The sequence below is a fragment of the Lottia gigantea genome (assembly GCF_000327385.1).
Source record: "Lottia gigantea unplaced genomic scaffold LOTGIsca_134, whole genome shotgun sequence".
Classification (NCBI taxonomy): Eukaryota; Metazoa; Mollusca; class Gastropoda; family Lottiidae; genus Lottia; species Lottia gigantea.
This window is the reverse complement of record NW_008707502.1, coordinates 490,262-512,763: the sequence shown is the minus strand read 5'-3', so window position 1 is coordinate 512,763 and position 22,502 is coordinate 490,262. Positions and strand designations below refer to the sequence as shown.

At 30.0% G+C, this 22,502-nt stretch overlaps 3 protein-coding genes across 3 annotated transcripts in view; 2 read left to right on the top strand and 1 right to left on the bottom strand.

Moving 5' to 3' along the window:
* Positions 1-254: 254 nt before the first annotated feature.
* On the top strand, positions 255-2,266 carry LOTGIDRAFT_172483 (hypothetical protein; the record flags this gene model as incomplete). The annotated part of the gene is made up of 4 exons (XM_009049368.1): positions 255-343; positions 720-822; positions 1,059-1,143; positions 1,553-2,266. Coding segments are annotated over 4 exons (991 nt in total), but the record flags the coding sequence as incomplete, so codon positions are not given.
* Positions 2,267-3,812: 1,546 nt separating this feature from the next.
* LOTGIDRAFT_238195 (hypothetical protein) lies at positions 3,813-6,513 on the top strand. The gene is made up of 3 exons (XM_009049367.1): positions 3,813-3,873; positions 4,284-5,265; positions 5,783-6,513. Exons 2-3 carry the CDS (start codon positions 4,314-4,316, stop codon positions 5,851-5,853), a joined length of 1,023 nt encoding a protein of 340 aa, XP_009047615.1. The 5' UTR covers positions 3,813-3,873; positions 4,284-4,313; the 3' UTR covers positions 5,854-6,513.
* A 3,285-nt stretch (positions 6,514-9,798) lies between these two features.
* LOTGIDRAFT_238194 (hypothetical protein) overlaps positions 9,799-22,502 on the bottom strand; it is a gene marked incomplete at its 5' end in the record, with an annotated part of 29,282 nt that continues 16,578 nt past the window's right edge. The window contains 13 exons of the mRNA XM_009049366.1: positions 9,799-10,916; positions 11,533-11,688; positions 12,844-12,994; positions 13,140-13,332; positions 13,481-13,586; positions 13,816-13,957; positions 14,307-14,495; positions 14,861-15,010; positions 15,214-15,338; positions 15,945-16,122; positions 16,511-16,697; positions 18,296-18,422; positions 18,725-18,905. Of these exons, the coding sequence (XP_009047614.1) occupies positions 10,828-10,916; positions 11,533-11,688; positions 12,844-12,994; positions 13,140-13,332; positions 13,481-13,586; positions 13,816-13,957; positions 14,307-14,495; positions 14,861-15,010; positions 15,214-15,338; positions 15,945-16,122; positions 16,511-16,697; positions 18,296-18,422; positions 18,725-18,905 (1,974 nt within the window). The 3' untranslated portion in view covers positions 9,799-10,827. The remainder of the gene's footprint in view (positions 10,917-11,532; positions 11,689-12,843; positions 12,995-13,139; positions 13,333-13,480; positions 13,587-13,815; positions 13,958-14,306; positions 14,496-14,860; positions 15,011-15,213; positions 15,339-15,944; positions 16,123-16,510; positions 16,698-18,295; positions 18,423-18,724; positions 18,906-22,502) is intronic.

Sequence of the window (22,502 nt, the reverse complement as noted above, 5' to 3'; positions counted from 1 at the left end):
TTTATCAAAACAATTTGTTACTTCTCTTTTCTAAATTTTTTTATTTCATTTTTATTGTATTATTAGAAAAAAAGCAAAAATAGATTGACACGCAATGAACCAACAAAAAGAAAATTGGGAAATGAAATTAAGAATGGAAATAACATGAAATGATAGATATAAGTATATATAAAATAATATTAAGTAGACAGATTTGATTGATTTCTGGCCTTGATGGTGTGTTGTGTAATCAAATAAATTGATTAATGTTGCAGAACTTGGTGGGAAGCAACACAGAAACAAATAAGAAAAATACCAGAAAATAAACTACGTAATAAATTACGATCTTTACAAGTTATACCTGGTATGTTTTATTTTATTAGTATTAGTTTAATACACAGCTATAAATATATAGATAGTGTTTGGTATTTAAATGAATTGTAAACAGGTTTTCTAAAAAAATAATTATGTATTTCTATGCTTAACCTTATCACAAAGGCTTTTATTATTAGCAGCTCTTAAAGTTTAGAAAATCTTTTAAATTCCCTTAAAGATAGTTTTATTCAAACAGGTTCAATATTGTTATTTTGGAACCTTCAGGCAAGGCTTATACATTTACCCAAGTTATATGAGACATTATTGTACAAAATAAGGTTTGATTATGTTTTACATGTATATAAAGAAAAATATTACATGGATCTGTAAATTTTGTTTTTATATGAAATGTTTATATATTTCAGGGTTCCCAAGTGAAGCAGTGGTTGAGGCATATTTTAAACCAACAATTGATGATTCATTAGAACCCTTTTCTTGGGGAACGCCAGATTTAGATTTACTTCGAGAGTATCCTTTTTAATCAGAATATCTTTAGTGGAAATAATAGTTTAGTTGAAAATACATCATATCAATAAATCATAATTAAAAGGATGTCTGTTTGGTCTAATTCATGTTATCATATTTAAGATTTAAGAAACAGTGTTTTTTAGGAATGTATACAGGAAATATTTATATTATGAATAAGGAAAATCTTGAATCTTAGTTCTTATCAATATATCTATTAATCTATAACTAATTGTAAGATTTGGTAAGAAGAAATTGGGTTGGACTAAAGAGAAAGTTGATGAATTGATAAAGCCATTGTTAAAACAGTTGGCTGAAACCAGGGTAACATCACTTATTTATATTTATTTATAAATTGAGCACAATATTGTGGTTAAACCCAGTCCTGCAATTCTATAATATATGAAAATATGAAAATTAAGTCTCTCATCATTTACGCACTGGATGTTATAATTATATTTTTATTTTATCATCTTTTTTCAAGGCTTCATTCGACATGTGTCACTTGTGTATCTATATTTACATGAAAAAGTTAAATCCTCTATGTTGAATTGTTAAATTGTAGAAAATGATAATGCAAGCTGAAATTGAGCACTAGTTGGTACACAAACATTTAAATGGCCACTCGATAAAGATTGTCAAATAATCAACTTGATGACAGTAGTCAATACTAATGTTCTATCTTTGAACCTTTAGGGATTGTATTTGATGCCAAATATCCATATATTTTCAGACACAGACTAAAATCAATGGATTTTTTCAACCAGAAAATTTCGTAAATCCTGCCAGGATTAAAAGTCAGAGAATTCGACAAGTTTTAGGTAAAATTAACTCTAAACCAGAAACTAATAAAGATGATGAAATAGATATTATACAACCTGCTGAAGAGGTTAAGAAACCACGAAAACCAAGAGAAACTAAGTCTAAGGTCACGAAAGACAAACCAGATACAACTGTGTCTAAATCAAGCAAAACTCAGATTCATCCAAAAGAGAAAAGCAAAAGGAAACCAGGCCAAAAAACAAAGCGTAAAGCTCCAGTTAAAATCCGAAAGTTTAAAGATGAAGTGGATCTTTCTGAAAGTAGCTCAAGTGATGAGGATCCTGTAAAATCTAAATCATTAAAAATTGTGGCAGAAGACAAAGTAGCAACTAAGTCAGTAGACAGTTGTAATGCTTTAGATCTTGAGCCTACTTATGAACCTAAAGGGATTAAACATGAAATGAATGATAGTAATGAACTGATATCAGATATTGCTAAAAATGGTTTTAAGAAAGTAAGAAAAGGTTTTACTGGACCAAAACCAAAAATTAAAACACAAAAACCTATCAAACCTAGAACTCAGACATTTATTTATGAAGGTGATAATACAAGTACAAGTGATAATAAAGAATCTGTGAATGATCTCATGTTGAATGATGTAGATTGGGATGATGAAGATTTCTAACATAATCCAATATTTATGAAACATATTAACATATTTATTCTGGGCTGTATATTGCTAATGATATGTATTTTTCTGGTATAGTTCAGTAGAAATATTTCTGCTCATCTAGGTCCCATTCAAAACAAACACAAGTAATCCATATCTCAAGGTAGAATAATAACTCTACAGTCTAAACTTACGTTGTGCTTAAACTACTTTGTACTCAAACTAGGGTACCTACAAATAGAATTGGACCTGGATCTGCATATTTATTTTAGCTGGACTATAAAGTAAAGTGACGTAGTAGTAACATTACAGTGCATTTATCTTATCCTTCCAATTTTACAAACAATTTTTTGTGAAGTTTTTTCAACTAGTTCTATCTTAGATGCCAATTTTTATATAAATGAAAAACTGGCTTCATATAACTTAGCTTGTTACAGTTAATGCTAAATTTTGATTCATAATTTATTTATGTATTTAGCTAGATATAAGTGCAGATAGCAATGAAAATTCCAAAGTCACAATTTTAGTAAATGATCCCCCATGTTCTGAGCCAGACTATTCCCTTGAAGAAGAAATGTTGAATGATATATATACACATGTATAGATTATATAAAATATGGAAGAAATAAATTTTATGTATTTAAAACTAGTCATTTGTGTGCTAGGATAATATCTGTTTGTAATTAAACTATATTATGTAATATGATTAATTTTGTAGATATGAGAAACTACTCAGGTATAATTGAATATTCATATATCATTATGTATTTATTTAATGTATTTCTAAATTATTTCATTTTCTCATGTACAAATACAAGAACTGTGATATTGTTTAAAACATGTTTTCATTCTGTCTTTATTCAAAACAAGGGAAATATATAAAAATTAAAGGGATTGTAAAGTGAATTTCTAAAATTTGAGATTCTTGCAATTTAAATAAGACTAAGCGTTTTATGACGTCACTATAGCAAAAGTCCAAATATATAAATAGCATCTATAGATAGTGAGCTAAAAACATGTAAATTGCTAGAATCCCAGTCAAAAGACTGAAAATTGGAATGGTTCACAATTTGATATCTGTGTTTGATACACATAAAAAGTTTTAAAAACCCAGGAAATATAAATGAACATAACTGTTTAGGTGAAACTGGTAGGCAATATGTAGAAATATAGGCATGTTGAATCCTTCATGGATTTCTTGCAAGGTTACTGATAGCTGACCCTACTGTACTTGTACCTTATGAATGTCAAATGCATCATGCAAATTCATCCAAACTCTATTTTCAAAAGCTTCTTCACAAATTTGCACAGAGCCGCAATTATGTTATTAAATCATCATTGACAAACCAAATTTTCCTGTACATTATTATAGGCCATTAAAATAAATCAGTTATAAACAATATAATGAGGGCATTAAGAAGTTAACAACCCTGTATAACTCATGCTTGTAATAAGATTAACAATCATAATCCACCTTAATCTTAATCTGTATATATGGCAACAGTTATATATCTAGTAGTATTAAGAAATTATTTTGTCATATGTGTCCAGATAGAAGTATTTTGATTATAACCACTGAAAGTGTATGTCACCTGTGATCACATCATGGATTTAACCATCAGGTATAAAGCTTCTTTGATTTCTCTTAAAGCCTTGGAGTCCACAGACAATATTCTTATTTTTGTGTGCAATTGTGTTTGTTTCAATTTTGCTCGATAAAGCCCCTCAATTATAGAATTTGGCATAACCCACAGCTTGCGATTTTAGTGATCACATGTGTAGACAGTATCCAATGTGTTCAAAGGAGACCAAAAAAAAAGCTCTAGAAGTTTCAGTTGAAAAAGCGTCTGACACTTGATACCCGTAAACTTGTTTTTTTTAGACTTTTGCCAATACTTGAAATTCACAATTCTCTTTAAGCCTAATAGTTGCTCACTGCATTTGTTTAAACCATGTACTTTGATTGATACAGTATCACTTTACAAGCCTGCAATATGCTTCATAATGCTCTATTCAACATTACATTTTCCAGAAAATGGTAGACATATGAAAAGCTAAAAAGATGACAGACCGCGACGATGCCAGGCACTTGTTCCTGGCAATAGCTTATGGCAAGGTTCACAGATTGAGTTCCATTTTATCAAGTCTTTCAAATGTAGATTGTAGAGACTCTGCACAGAGAACTCCACTGATTCAAGCTGTCTTCAGTAATAGAGATGAAATACGTGCCCATTGTGTTCGGCTATTGATCCGCCATGGGTGTGATGTCAATGCGAAGGATGGTGATGGAAGAACTGCCTTGATGTATGCCTGTATGGAAGAAGAGAAGGCTGAAAGTGTCAGATTGTTAGTGCGATGTGACCAATGTGATCCAAACTTAGTTGACAATGAGGGTTACTCTGCTATCATGCATGCTGTGATAGCAGGAAACAGTACAGCTATCAAAATAATTGCGGGTCACTCAAATACAAGAGCTAAAGTTGATGTAAATATGCGTAATAGACAGAATCTTACAGCTTTAGATTTGGCAGTGAAGCTAAGATTAGCTGACTGTTGTTCTGCACTTGTCAATGAAGGTAGAGCTGATATGATGACTGTTAAGAATAATGCCTCATTGATAAGACTATTAAGTGAAGGTAGAATTCAAACCCAAATAGTAAATGGTGCTTTAATGACTCCACGAGAAGATACATCAAATTTTAATGGAGTTTTGTTGAGATCAAGGTTCAATACTTACGTTAATTCTCCTAGAGATTCTGCAACTCCAATACGGGTCTCTGCAACTCCAGTGTATTTGCAAAGAAAGAAAAGTGAACTCTATATGCCTCACACTGATAACAGTCCACACACATCTCCTAGAGATCTCCCAGTTCAGTCTCCTCGAACACCAAGAGCACCGTTTGATACAAATAATTTCTCAACTCCAATCCATCGACCACTAACACCCCTGTCACCAAGCGATACCCCGAGACATGGCACTATTGAGTCTCCCATTCAAAAAATTATGGATAAAAGTAAGTTACCAAGCATTGGTAGTAGACGCTACTGTTTCCTCAGTCCAAGAGAAACACCTACAATACTTGAAAGTTAGATTGATAAATTAACCATTTCAGCTTGTTTTGTTTGGCGAAATTGGTCTACTGTATGTTGCATTAAAATTGTTATTTCTGTTTTGTCTTTAAATTATGTGCAATGCTAATACCAAATTAGAACCAAAATACGGAAGTACATATTTGGAGGCCATTCACAACCGAAACAAGCAAGCATTATTCACCCTCAGTTTTAGTTCAAAATATGGCAATATATAGTTGTCATATTGTGTTTCTGTCACTTCAACCTTTATTGAGAGGGCCTCTACTATTGCAACCTATTGCCTATATAGCCTATGCTGCGATCTGTTGATTTCCTTGTTAATACTGTTATCTATTGAATTGGCCCAGTTTGGTAAGTGTGAAAACCTGCGCTATATACACGCAAATATACAGTAAATGTAAAGAGAGGATCTTGTCACACAACATGTTTTTATTTCAGTTTGTTATAATATTAAATGTACAATGACAATAATAATACATGATTGTTCTAATAATAAGATGATAGAATAAAAAACATTGAAATGGTCACAACAGATGATATTCACATCAAATTCTTCTGACAATCATAATTCACTGTTTGGATGCTGCCTTTAATTGCAGATATTGTGTTCACATCAATATTAAGGTGCCCAAAAAGAGTGTGCATTAGCGGTGTTTGTTGTCTTGGTGCAAAAACATTTAAACATTACTATTTTCCAAAAAATAATTTCAAACAATTAAAGAATTTCACTTCTGAAATAATTTTGACCTTTTAAAAGTGAATGATGTTATAATAGAGCCAGAAGAAAATCATGTTGTACAATTTTTACACTAAACATTGTTTATGACATTTACCTTATATACAATCAAATTTGTAAGTTTTCTTGTCAACAATTGAAATGAGTGGTTGTAACAGTCTAACAAAATTGGTTCAATTTCTTCTTTTTTATGTATTTCACACTAATAAATTTAGTAAATATTTTGCCATTCTGACACAAAGCCATTTTCATATCATTGAACAACATGTCTATACTTTTAACACTTTATAATATTTCTATCATAACACAAATATTCTAAGTAATCAAAAATAAAGAATGAGTATGCAATATTTGTGTCTTTTTAACCGGGATTCACATTTTAATAAAAAACATTTTACTTGAAAAATACATAATTACTTACACCTATCACTTGATAAGATTTCATACTTTTACTTAGCACTAATTTTTGAAATTTTATAACAAAATTTCACTGACAATGGCACATGATGTGTCAAGATTTTTGTTGAAATTTGGCACAATGAGAAAGAGAAAGATGAAATGAATGAATGGAGAGAGAGAGAGAGAGAGAAAGAAAGAAGAAAGAATGAGAGTACCTGATATGAAATAACTATTATATGTTAATATACCTGAGTAATAAGGATATATACACCTGACAAAAACATTATGCCTCAGACATAGTCTAATCGAAAAGTTAAAAGTTGACTGTACTTTCATTACTTGGTTTGCTTGTTTCTCACTCTAAATGAGAAAGATCATTGATGTAATTCTATTTTTTGTAGTTTTTGGAATCACAAATATATATCCCAATGCAGATTTCAGTCACAAATCTTATATCAATTGTCTTATGTTTGTGGAAAGCTGATAAAGCAACCAGCTATAAAATAAGTCAGTTAGGTATTATACCTTAAATTCCTTTTAATTATCTCAAATCTTAAAATGGTGTTTCATTACCACATACATTGCAATGAGTCTGGAAGGTGAATATTTTCATTAAAAAAAAACTAAATGCATTTTACTTTTAAGATTCTCTACTAAATATTCACAACATAATGACTAACAAACACAATTACTGATTTCCATTAAACACAGAGATTCAACAATTTGAATTCTTACATCAGTGAAGTATTTTTTAAGAGTTTTAGATGTGACAGAATACAAGGACAGGAATACAACGAAACATAAAATTCTTGTTGCTGTTATAGGATCTATAAATTGAAGATAATATTTGAAAAAAATTTTGTTATCTCATTGGTCTGGTTTGTGGTTTTTCACTGATTACTGACCAATCAGAATTACTGACATACATATATGTATCATCTATTTAAACATTCGGAGATTTCTTTTTCTAAAACTGATTTAACGATCTAACTTTCCATTTCTCAAAAACTCCTTTGTTCAATTTTCGACATAAGTATGGAATTTGGTTGAGAAATGGCAAGCCTTAGACAAATATTAATCATAATATTTTTTGAAAAACAGGGGGCAGGTTTAAGGAAATATGATTCAAAATCAAATTCACAAGAATCATTATTCTGTTAGTTTTCCGCAAAAAAACTGAACCCCATTTCACAATGACATGAGTATACATTTGTCCAGTCTAATGTGAGTATAAAGATACAATATAATAGAATACAGGGTTGAATGAGAATAAATAGACAAAATAAATGTTGTATTCCTTGTTATATGATTTGAGGTAAGGGTGTAGGCCTGAGGTAAATTATGTTTGAAATAAATAAACTTGTATTACATCAAGTTATCATCATAAAAACATAGCCTTTAAATAAAACTTATTTACAAACAAAAATAAGCATGGCATATATATTCTTCTCCATTCAAAAACCAATTATAAATATTGTAACATCAAGTCTTAACTAACAATTCATTTTCTGACTGGATAATCATTTCTCTCAACTAGATCTGTAATAAACCACAATTTAAACTCTATGTTGTTTACAAGATTTCACCATCAATGCCAATTGTAACACACAAACTTAAAGAGATTGTAAAGAGGTTCTCTAGCTTTTTTATGTTTACTGGGGCCATGGCTTCTATTTGCATTTTTGCTATTTTCAGTCATTTGCCAGTGGTTCCTGTAATTATAGTACTACTTAAGAATGACATCACTATTACAAGACTACAAATAAATTATTCACGTTTTTTATGATAGTGATGTCATAAACAGTAGATATTGGAATGGTGCAAATGGATGTTTTCTGTATCAAATAAAAAGTTAAGAAAACCTGTTCACAATGCCTTCAGGTGAAAAAAGCTACCAGCCATGGACTGTCTCTTAGCAATTACTGGTTTCCTTAAAAACCATTTCCAAACAGATCTAGGATGTGTCATGTATCCAAATTTTTCTTTCTCACAGATTAGTTTTGATTTTTCTGGAAACTCTGTTTCAACCTGAGTTAACAATATATATAATGTATTTCAAACTTCTGCTTTGTATTTTGTGAGTGAAAATTTTAAACCAATACAATATAATCATGATATAAAGTGCAAACACTTTTCTAGGCTTTTGCCCACAATATCAAAAGAGTTAAAAAAAACAAAGAAGTGTCAGTAGTGGTCACATCAAAAGCACTATTTTTGCACACTGATAACAAAATATATGGTTCTCCCATTTGAATACAGCTATAATATATGATTTGACATGTATCATTTACATTGAACATTATTAGACAATTCATCTGTCACAGGTCTTTGCCTTAATAATAAAATACCACATTCAACAATTAACACTGTAACAATTGAAATGTTTCAAAGTAATTCATGTTGAATCATATGTTATAGCCTATAATATATACAAAGATTCTTCTAAGATAACATGCAGTATACAACATTTTATCATACAATTATTTGAGCTTGAAGTAATATAATCAATTTATAATTTAGCTGTAAATATTTCATTAAACTGTAAAACCAAAAAAAGGAATCCAAGACAAATTCTACATGTCAGATTTTTAAACACAGCACTGAAGTTTTCTAATTAAATTCTATTCACAATTTCAATGTTTTTATCATCAATATATATATGAATTCTTGAAATCAAATTTTGAATCATAAAAGTTTTCAATTGTAAAGCATTAGTCATTGCGAGTGTTAAGGAAATTCTAATTTTAGGCTTTTACATAGATTTGAAAGAAATTAGACACTATGATATATATCTAGCTATACTACCAGTATTGAAAGAAAGATCAATAATATAATGACTATAAAAAGATTGTAATGCCCTACATTTAGACAGATCTTACGTAACAGGTAATATCAATTTTCATAACAAATGTCATTATCTAGAGATTCTTTTACTTTTTAAGCTGTCAAAAGCAATCAAATTAGGCAACAAAATCTTGTGAATTATACATTAAGTGGCATATAAAAATGATTTTATACAGGTAGCTGCCATTATTTCATATTTTCAAAATAAATTTGATTTGACCAATGAAAGCTTGCCATATGAAGAGATGATATTTGAACGGCAATCAAAAATATGGCTTTTAATTGGTAGTTGAACTCAAGGTCACTTTAGAAATAATTGATATAGAAAACAATGAACCTGCCCTCAATTTAGTTGCTATTGATATTCATGTTATTTTGTTCCTATTTTTATAACCAATTTAACTCAATCATCTTATTTTGAAAGTTGAAATTAAATCCAATAAAACAAATATTTGTATTTTACTAGGTTTTCTTCGCTACAAAATAATAAATTATATGACACAGAAGTTGAGGTTAATTTTCCTGCTAAAATAGCATTTTTTCGTTCTGGCCCTGAGAAAATTAGGTCAGCATAACTAGATTCACTATAGTACTGTTTTTCTTTTTGAGGTAAATTATAAATGATTTTTCTTCATAAAATACAAAAATAGATTCCTCTTAATTCCCTACAAATTGAAATCTGAAAAAAAAACACGAAGTTATGTTAAGAAAACAATCATCTGTTAAAAAAAGAGGTAAAATTTCACAAATAATAGTACGAGGTATAAACCTCGTATTGAATTCAATATTTTAGCTGTAGTCTTATTCACCCGTTCGTTCAACGACAAACTCATATAAAAATCCCTGAATTAAAAACTTAAAATACAACAGTTCCCAGATATTTTCACTATCTGCACTGTACATTATGGTATTCACCATGTCAAGTTTGAGGTACACTAACCCTTCTCTTCTCTAGTTCACAATATAAAACATGATATAGTTACAACATGGTGCTAGCTTCTCATACCAGTATTATCTTCACTTCTTATTATACATCCTTATAGAATGTAACAACGCTGCCTTCATATCACAAACGTAACACTTTCTTTTCTTTCTTATTTCACCATGTTTTTATTATTTTTACTTTAAACAACACATAAACATTGTCAGACAACGTAGAAAAAGTACCCAAAATATAATATCGAAAACTCCTGAGTTAAAACTGGGTCATAGTAGTCTGTTGTCACATGAATTTGGTATTTAAAAATGGCACCCGTTATTTCATTAGACGGTACTATATGCTGCGTAAGAATTGCGTTGCTATTTGTTTAGAGAAGTTTAGAATGGGGTATAAAAAGTTTATATTATGTCTGTTAATGCTGTCTTGCCTGCCTGTTTGTCCTCGTTTCTCAGCAGTTTCTCACAAACCAGCAGACAACTACCCGTATCTCCGAAATATAATTGCATTGCTGCACGTTGTGGAAACGTGAGCTTTATAAGGATTTGTTGAGGTAAAATGAGTAAACTAGGCAGATATTGGTACTTGTGTATTTGGTGATAATTCTCCAGTAGTTTCTGTTGAACCATGAGAACTTAGAACATGTTTTGACGATCCTGTAAAGAAAAAAAAATATCTATTTGCATTGATATTCTAAAATGACTCAATCAATATATCACACCTGTTACTTTTACCGACTGACAAACATTTCACTGCATAAATACTTGTTAATTAGTCATTTCAGGCATATCCACCAAATGCAAATAATTCAACAGTAACAGTATCCAGTGACCGAGTTTAAAACAAATACTAATTATTACAAACTAGCAACATTTTCGTTTTCAATAGCATGCATGACAATTATTGAGAATTTGTAGACAATATCATAGGATATAGTATTTAGAGTAATATAGCAGTGGCAGGTGCCGTGATAAAGCAAACCACGCTTATTCTTTGCAAAACACTTGATGACACATTTCTTTGGAGGCGTCCACTTCTATGCTATTTTTACTCTTGCTTTTTCCATTTTTTGGACAAAATTTTTGATTAACAGTTTACACTTCAAACCCACAATTTGGAAGATGAGCACAATATTTTTTCTATGTCAAATAATTATTTTAGGAATCAAAAAAATACTCACAGATACATGTATACAATGACATGTTGATGATATTAAAGTGATGATGATGAATGATGAACAATGAAGATGATAAAATTTGAAACTCACCCTACCTGTATGTGTATGGATAAACCATAATGTCCCTGTTAATAAAATACCAATAGCAAAAGCAGCAAACGCAATTCCTACCACAGTTGCTGAATCCAAACCTTCAATAATGACACTATGTGGTTGTTGATTGTCTTCTACACCTGACCCAGTTTGATCACCTATGAAATAAATCAGATTAATATCAAACATCTAAGAAAATAAGAATACATGTTAACTTGTCTATTACATTAAAGGGTCTGAACAGAGTGAATTGTAAGTCTTAATTAGGATTTATTTATCACTATAGTAGGAGAAAAAAAATTGAATTTAAACAGATGAATTTTGAGTAATGAATCAACAAGATTAACTCCTCTCCCCCTATGAGTTGTTGTGGTGGGACAGATGTAGGCCACAACTCAGTAGGCATACAATTCGATATGTGGCATAATTATGTGAAAGTGGTATATTATCACTATCATCAGTATTAATAATAGAGATAGTTACCTGATATTCTATTATCAATATCATCAGTATTAATATTAGAGATAGTTACCTGATATACTATTATCACTATCATCTGTATTAATATTAGAGATAGTTACCTGATATACTATTATCACTATCATCAGTATTAATAATAGAGATAGTTACCTGATATACTATTATCACTATCATCAGTATTAATAATAGAGATAGTTACCTGATATACTATTATCACTATCATCAGTATTAATATTAGAGATAGTTACCTGATATACTATTATCACTATCATCAGTATCATCAGTATTTATAATAGAGATAGTTACCTGATATACTATTATCACTATCATCAGTATTAATATTAGAGATAGTTACCTGATATACTATTATCACTATCATCAGTATTAATATTAGAGATAGTTACCTGATATACTATTATCACTATCATCAGTATCATCAGTATTTATAATAGAGATAGTTACCTGATATACTATTATCACTATCATCAGTATTAATATTAGAGATAGTTACCTGATATACTATTATCACTATCATCAGTATTAATATTAGAGATAGTTACCTGATATACTATTATCACTATCATCAGTATCATCAGTATTTAAAATAGAGATAGTTACCTGATATACTATTATCACTATCATCAGTATTAATATTAAGAGATAGTTACCTCATATACTATTATCACTATCATCAGTATCATCAGTATTTATAATAGAGATAGTTACCTGATATACTATTATCACTATCATCAGTATTAATATTAGAGATAGTTACCTCATATACTATTATCACTATCATCAGTATCATCAGTATTTATAATAGAGATAGTTACCTGATATACTATTATCACTATCATCAGTATTTATAATAGAGATAGGTCCAATTGATAATAACTGATAATTGACAGTTTGATGTATAGGGAGGGTGTTTAAACCAGGTGGTAAATGCTTATTACATTTTTCTTGTCCTCTTGAAGATGGACACTGAAACACAAATTTAACTCAAATATTCATCATTTTCAAAATTAGTCATAATTATTATGGTTATATTTTGTGCAAAATATGAGACATTGGAAGTATTTTGTAATTTTCGTAAAATAACTAAATTTAAAAAACTAAAACAAGTTACCTTTGGTATGTTGATAGAATCTAGGAAATGCATCTGACATTGAGATAGTTGACAATACAAGTAGGTCTCTTGTCCATTAAAATGATCACGAATAGGGAAACTGAATCGACTGTACGGCATTAGATGTTCAAACTTTTTACCATGTCCACCAGCATTAAGATTTTGCCATTTAATATTTGGATCCTTAGCACACCTGTTTTTAAAAAGAAAATAAAATATTTTTTATATCATTCTACAGTGACTCATTGAACAATGGTACTTTCAATTTTAACTGATTTATATGCCAAACCTCTCAAAGTAAGGGTACGTAAAAGCTATGTATATAAGTAAATGAAACACACCCATGAGTAATAAGTTGATGTTGTTCAGTACCAATTTTATTGTCTGTCTCAGATAATTTACTAGGACTTAACCAACAATCTTCAACCTGTACCTTTACTGGTATATCTATATAACCAAAAAAAAAATCAGCATGTTTATCCAAGCTATTTTGTAAGTAAGGGTTTTCATAAAAATGACAGTTTATTTTTCAAAAGTTATCTGGGGTAGCTTTATTCTTATGCTCCAAATCAGTACAAATCTTTTTACAAAGGTTTCATTCTACTGAAAACTGTTCCTCTTGATTAGGAGTGTCAGGAAAAAAAATAAAGCTAGACTCTTGAGCTTTAATATTTACCACTGGCAATAGAAGCTTCAATATAAATACGTTGTTTATTCTTGATTTCAATAGGTGGTGTTGTAATATCATCATTATAATATTCAGATGAATATAATTCTAATCTATAACCCTTAGTATCTGGTATCATAACTACTGGTTTCTATAAGTACAAAAAATGTCGTATATATTCCCTAGTTGGCAAAACTCTAACAATCCTCATACATCTTTATCTGGTAGCACATCCTGTTTTTAGCACATGGTGCACACACATCCAACCTTGAGTACATGGTGAATACACATCATACCTTGAGTACATGGTGAATACACATCATACCTTGAGTACATGGTGAATACACATCCAACCTTGAGTACATGGTGAATACATATCATACCTTGAGCAAATGGTGTACATATTCAGTCTGAAAGCACATGGTGCACACACATTTTGCCTTTAGACGTTGTGAACACACCATCTTACCTTAGGAAACCATATCGTAGTTAAATCTTACCTCAGTTTTGATATCCACCTTAGGCTGTTCACATTGCACATCTATTTCTACCTTCCTTGATGTAAAATCTTCATCATCCATATAGGTATTAGCATTACTTCCACCACCAGACATATCAGATGGTTCTATATAGCCGCTACCAAGATCTTCTAGAAAGGAATCTGTGTCTACAGCTGCATGGATAACAATCTGAAAGATGAATAAGTAACACGTTGCTGTTATCAATTCAAAAGGCTCCGGTCAACCATGTGACTGCCAGAATCTGAGAGCACCTTTTTTTTCAACAACTGCTAGCAACCAGGGACCTTATTCTCGAAAACTTAACTTAAGCAGATGTTATTATTAGTTTTCCAGTCATCTGATTGGTCAATCACTAAAATTTATTGTATATTGAGTTTTGTTGTCCAATCAGATTACTGTAATTTTTAAAACCTTTACTAAAATTTGCAGTTGATAGTAGTTGCTTAATTGATCCATATGATAAGCGCTTTGCTAATGTCAATTGAATCATATGAGTTTAAATAATATAACAGTACAGTACCCATTCTACTTACAGCATTAGAGTATCTTAAATTATCATCAACTTGTATATGTTTAGTCATACAGTCATTTAAACTTGATTGTAATATAATATGTGTTGAATTCTGTTTGGCTGTACATCTTCGATCTAATAAAGTTATCTGCTCTTTAACCAAAGCCCATTCCTAGAAAAACATTCAAGGGGTAAAATTCAACTGTATTTATTCTCATTTGAAAATTTGCCAATTGGGCCCATTCATGATTGTAGAATTGTGGAAGGACATTCATTCTTTCCTAAATCTTACTATTTTCAAAAGGTTTTCTAAACTTTTTAAGTGTATAGAAGACACTGAAATGATTGATTTTGTGTTTTGTTTAAATAGTTTACCTGTAAGAGATAATTAGGAAAGATAACTGTAAACTGTCCACGAGAACAATCTGTATGTATTATATCACGTAAATCATCATCATTAGTTGGTGGTTTAGGCTGTATTGGACCACCTCTCACATCTTCTAAAACATATGATAAAATCTTTATTAAACATATGCATGAGTCAATAACCTTATATTGAAATTTGATTTTTAAAAGTGATACAGATAGCTGAAGTAGAAATTTATCAAATGGAAAGTTCATATTCAGACAACCATATCCCTCTTATGCTTAAACATCAAGCTGTTACAAATTATTCCAGATTAGTAAATTGATATGCTTATAGATTAGAAAAAATGATGACTGAATGTGACATTTCCATCATGCCATTTTCTAGTCTGAGAAAGCTGTTAGGTTTTTGGAATGCTGTATTACTGAAAAAGGGGGAGTATCTTCAAAATAACAAAAAAATTCAAATTCTTTCTCTTTTTATACACAGATTTATCTGCTTTTGTTAACATTGTAAAATCATTCATTTGGTTTTCTTTCCTAGATCATAGTAGATGTTAACAGAGGGAGTAAAATCCTTGTTTTATGAATCTTTTCACAATAACATTCAGTTTTATCTCTACTTTTAGTTTATAATTTTTTCAAATATCCAATGCTCACAGTGCCTTTGAAAAAGAATTCATTTCTTACACATGATTTCTTAACAAAAAAAAATGTAAAATCAATGTAAGAACACTTACTCTCTGAACCTAGCTGAAGTTTGATTTTATTTGCCACATCAATTGCAGTATATGATTCCACAGCAGCTATATATTTCTCAGCCCACTGTATCAATTTCTCTCCAGAACTAGACATGACTTCTCGTCTTGATGCTACTGTCTGCATTCTTATACCCTTTAAATTTGACTCAGCATCCGTCTAAAAAAAGTAAAAAAACCATTAAACTCTCAAGTAATATATAGTAAAACAGGTGCATTATTGTGCTGGAAAATCAACTCATTGTATAAGATGTGTCCATTATTTTTTCTCCATGCACCCCTTGGAATACCACCAACACAAGATTGCTGTCAATTTATCTGATAGGATTAGCACAGGCTAAATAAAATCTAAATGAATGAATGAGGCTGATATCTCAAGATTTAATTTATAGTAGATCCTAATTGGAACTGATAGTCTGTACATAAAACATCAGTAAACACACAAAGACAAACCATAATTCCTAATTTTCTTATTTCAAATGAATATTTTAAAAGTCTTGGCCACTATGTACAGTCTTAAATTATTTTGAAAATAGTGAGCTACATACCACAATGTTAATAGAACCCTGTATCTTCCAACTTCGTATTCTCCACTTGATATTAGCAGGTGATTTTAGAATGAGGTAGAAATCTTTATTTAGAGGTTCGTTGTTGAAGGAAGTAATATCTAAGTCCACAATAGATTCAGGTATATCAGATTGAGGTGCATGTTTTAATTCAATAATAAAAACTGGTCTGAAATTAAAATATAAACACTTCTATATACAAGTCATGACCCAGGCAGTATATGATCACATGATGATTCTTTGTGGTTAGGCCGAAAAAGCATAAAAAATAATTTCTTAGTAGATTCAAATTGCTGAACATTTATAACATATATATTAAGACTATTAAAATCTCATCTTGAAGTATTACATATCTCAGTAATTATCAAATTATTTTATTCTAATAAAATCATAGGAAAAAACATCAATGATTAATATTTAACATGTTAAATCATATTAAAACTAAGATGAATATCAAATTAACATTTAAGTTCATGGTTTATAGACCTGAAACCCTGTTCTTAAAGGGCATTCTGCCTTAATTTTTGATCAAACTTGTGAAACCTATACACCATTATTAAGAGAAATGTTATGTGAAATGCAGCCATAATGCCTAAACTATTTAAAAAGATTACAGATACTTTTTAAGATTGTTTTGTTTTTGGTAAGAAAACTATTATATTGATTTAAGCAAAATATATGCCTAAATGTAGAGAAATATGCCTCCTGCTTATTCTAAAGGTTTCAATTATTAATATTGAGTCATTATGCAGCCTATTATCAAAACTAGGTCAAACTGCATGATTGACAAATAGTACCCAGTGCTTTTAATTAACCCTTTTAAAACAAATTCAGTTTGAAAGATGTAAATAACGTATTTATATATATTTTAAAACATAATTTACAATGCTTTTGATAATGAAAATTGTGCATACTTCCCCTTTAAATAATATATTTACTACATGTAAAAAAAAACAGTAAAAGAATATGACCTAATGTAGACATACAAGATATGTTAATGTAAAACAGTTTATAAACCTGTTTTACTGTAATATTAACATGTAATTTTTATTTGCAACTATTCAACATAAACAGAGGTCGTTAAACTTTGAAATCAGTCAAAGTTTTTTATGGAGTTATAACACAATGTCACGATTGATGTCATAACAATAAAAACAACCTGTCGTTTCATCTATCTAAAACCATCTAAATTGCATTCTATGCCCTATTATGGTATGTTCTTTATATCTTAAAAGATAATTTGATTTAATTAAGCTTTAGTCTATCTTCTATCCTTTTCAGATATTATTTCATAGTATTTTATATATAAAGCTCGGTTAAATCTATTGATGTATCAAAGAAAGATTACAATTTCCTTACAACCAAACAATAACATACAAATAATAGGCTTTTAATATTTATCTTTATTTGGTCTATTGTGGTTCACTATTATCATCTAGCAGACTGTATAGAAATAAACGAGTTTTACATCCTACTGCAAATATTTTGAGAAGAACTAGATGCCTTGCTTTCATGCATGCCCATCCTTACATACAGACAGTTCAAGTGAGGCTGGATAATTACACTAAAAGGTACCACCATGCACCATGGCTACTTAAAAATTCAAGTTAAGTATACTGTGAACAACCAAACCCTTTTCCTATGCCAGTCCTTCTTCAATCCAATGGCATCATCCCAATATATGCTCGGATTAAACCATGACAATTGGAAAAGAATATCTAGTTTATGTTGTCAAGATGTATTATGGTAATTGTACTAATGCCTTACTTAGTTAAATAATGTTTTCTGCCCTGGGTTGTACAACCAGTTATAGTTTGATGTAGTTTATGTGAGGTTAATATATGTTGACTTTCTTCTAACTGAGACAAATCACATTTACTTCCAGCATCCTTTTCTACAATAGTACAATAAAATTAAAATAAGTGTATAATATTATCCTTAAAGATAGCTTGCCAGGCAAGGTAACATACGCCCACTACCAGCTGTCAGAAATGATAACAAAATCTTTAGTGAAATAACTCGGAAAATGCTTATCTGATTAATACCAATTTCGAACTTGATGAACGAGATCTCATCAATATATACATGCATACCAAGTTTCATCAAAATTGGATAAAAACTGTAGCCTCTATTGCGCCTTCAAGAAATGTGGGAGTATAATGAAAAATGTGGAAAACATATATGAATAGTACTTACCTATTCCAACTCGAAATATCAGATTGGTACCATCAACTTCACTATATGTTGTTACTGCTTTATATTTTCGCTTAGCCCATCTAACAAGATCTGTTTTATTGTCATAATTCTGCAGAGACATTTTCTTCCCTCGTACTCTAATCATTGTCTTTTTAAATCTAATACTTGAATGACTTGGTACCTGAAAAATACCAAATTATAATTAATGTTGTCCTAATAACATATTTTAAAGTACCAATATCACACATCTTAAAGTACCTATCATATGTCCCAATAACACATCTTAAAGTACCTATCAGATGTCCTAATAATACATCTTAAAGTACCTATCATATGTCCTAATAACACATCTTAAAGTACCTATCAGATGTCCTAATAACACATCTTAAAGTACCTATCAGATGTCCTAATAACACATCTTAAAGTACCTAACAGATGTCCTAATAACACATCTTAAAGTACCTATCAGATGTCCTAATAACACATCTTAAAGTACCTATCAGATGTCCTAATAACACATCTTAAAGTACCTATCAGATGTCCTAATAACACATCTTAAAGTACCTATCAGATGTCCTAATAACACATCTTAAAGTACCTAACAGATGTCCTAATAACACATCTTAAAGTACCTATCAGATGTCCTAATAACACATCTTAAAGTACCTATCAGATGTCCTAATAACACATCTTAAAGTACCTATCAGATGTCCTAATAACATATACCTATATTATAAATAGATGTCTTATTAACATATGTTAAAGTATCAATCTTAAAAATAGATGTCCTAATAACACACAAACAAAGTACTAATCTAAAATTAGATATCTTAACATACAATATAGACTAATTACCCAGTAGTTATAGTAATTAGCCAACATGGCTGTATTCAGGTAATCAGACAATCTAGACATTATCAATTACAACTACACACACACCACACTAAATACATATTGGAAATTTACAACCACTGATTAGATTATTATCTTATATGTTTAGATCCTGTCTTAAAGTTGGAACAATCAAGGAGAATCCTGATTTACTCTTGCTGAAGTAGTCTGCTAGATTCCTTCAAATGCTGTACTTTTAAGTTTACATATGCCTCTGTTCAGACAATTAATCACTTGCATTCGATCTGCACAATTTGAATTTTGAGAAAGTGCTATTTTATTCCAATTGTAATCTGCAAATAATGCAAAATGAAGTTTTTTTAATATGTTTCATTTGTCTTTGAATGTAGTTGGGTCCTTCATTACAGGCTCTATGAAAATTCAAAACATTTCATATTAAGATAGTTATCAAAATAAATAATAAATATGGACTGTAAATTGGCCCCTGTGGTCAACAGCAACTCAAACCACAAGCAGGCTTACATTGTAATATATAATATTCATATATTTTTATATTTCAATTCATCTAAATATAATCCGCAAAAAATTCACATCACACAGTTGTCGCATGGCCAGTGATAATGTGGAATGTTGGTAAATTATGCAAATGAAATTACTTTTCAATGTGGCATGGTTACTGGTAGCCTATCTGAACTTTCAGTAGGCCTAAGATTGATCAGTTTAAGTGCAGGCCATTTTTGAGAGAGATTAATACTGCGGTCCAGAACTGTCTGTAAATTTTATTGTTTACAAAAAATAACTGATATTTGTGAATTCATATTTTAAATAATTTATTACAGGTTAAAAACTTACATCAAAAACAATCTTCAGACCCTTAGCATTATTTTAGAAGTGATATTTAGACCCATCTAAAATACTTGAAATTTGAGTGATCAGAAAGTATCATATTTATTTATATGACTATTTCATGAGTGCATAAGGCATGTTGATTCAATTCTGCAGGTTTAAAATGTATTAAGTATGACGTTCCTAATTTGAAAACTTTTTCACCGAACAATCCTGGACAAATCTTTAAATGAATATAAAGCTTTCAAGGTTCAACCACATACTATAAGAAATTTCTTGGATAAATTACAATAAAGGAAAGATTAAATGAACCAACAGATAGAATTTATTCAGTGACAGCACAGGAAATGATATTACTATTAGTAAGATAATAAAGGGAGATCAAAAGGGCACCTGTGTAAGAAGTCATTGTTTTTATAAAACCACAGTAAATGACAATGATTAAATTAAAAAAGTATGACGACCTACGAATACAGTAAAATGACATGACATGTCATTCAATTTCATTTATGGTAATTAGACTAATAATGCATAATTTACTTTACAATTTCAAGACGTACTGACTTCACTTGTAAAAACTAGATTCAACAATTTACATTATTATGTTCACCAATTCATTATAATTCAAAACAAATAGCTGACAGCAATTAAGTAATTATATAATTGGAGTAATTGAGCCCATTGGTTTAAACTCAACTCTACTTTCTCTTCTTTTGTTTTGTCATTCTATTCATAACTATTCTGAACCAGTGTGATTGATTGATCCCAATAGCTAATACTGTTTTTTGGTATATTAAAGAGACAGATGCCATTTTTATGAGAAAAGAAATTCCTTGTTTGAGATATTTTTGAAGGAATTATGCGATTTTCGTATATTTATATTTACATATATTCAAGACTGAAATCAATCTCCCAAAATGGTGCTTCTGTCTCTTTAACTATATTATTGTCAGTAATTTGTAATAGACACTCTATCTTCTGTCTTAAGAACATAATATGCCCTATGAAGTTTTTCTACTGTATGAATATCAACATTAAGTTATAAGAATAACTTGGTTCAAGTCAGACACTATAATCAGACTTCTAAAGAATACTTCTAAGAACTATATAAATATAAAGGTGGTGCATTACAGCCCAATTTAGCAACATGAGTAATAATGTATCAAAAAGAAGGAAATTCACAGAATAACATAAAAGTTAACACCAGCATTCTTAAACAATAGGACAAAAAACCAAATGTAAACTACTACTTAAGAAACTATAAGGTCATAACATTTGGCTTGTCATTTGGCACTAGATCAAAAATGCTCTCAATACCAATGATAGTACATACTGTGTATCAGTTTGGTATCACCATCTAAACTGCTTTGGTACAATAGTACTTGCTTGTTGTGACAATTACAACAAATTAGCATGTTTATTTAAAACATTAAGAGAACATGATACAAACTCAAAACCTACACAGCAGAAATTCCATTCTAATTTTAGCTATATTTAGTATGTAACTTTTTTCATTACAAAACCATCAAAATATCTTGTTCAAAGAAGATAAGCCTGGTGCTGTAGTGAAATCTGTTCTTTTCCATAATATGGTAAATCACTGATGTAGTGAATTCGTAATTGAAGTATGACTTGTTAAACATGATTCAAATGACATATATGTACTAATAACACCATGACAGCTTATATTTGGTATAAAATGATTTCTTGTCCACAACTGTGGATATAGAATGTTCCGGAAAATTTTAACAGATTATGATATCACTAACATCGTGCCTTCCAGTCCCAAAACTTTAAAGAAATACACAAGCTTTATCTAGAAATTCTCCTACCATCACTTTAATATACTACATAAATCAATAGCTAGATTTTCTAATAGACAAAGTGATATCATAAATCTTAATTATTTGAAAGGTCATTTTGCTGATTTCGGAGTAAGAATATTGAATTAATGATTTTGAAAGGTTAGCTGGTTACTAGAATGACCATTTTAATGTCCAGAAATACCAGAAAGCTATTGACATTTAATTCTTCATACTGTATTCTTGACACATGATCAATCATATTGTGTATAAATGTA

Bases quoted from the DNA above. Each gene is read 5' to 3' on its own strand.
- LOTGIDRAFT_238195 (XM_009049367.1), top strand. From the start codon at position 4,314: ATGACAGACCGCGACGATGCCAGGCACTTGTTCCTGGCAATAGCTTAT. The intron at 5,266-5,782 runs GTAAGTTACCAA...TTTTTATTTCAG, and splicing joins TCAAAAAATTATGGATAAAA to TTTGTTATAATATTAAATGT.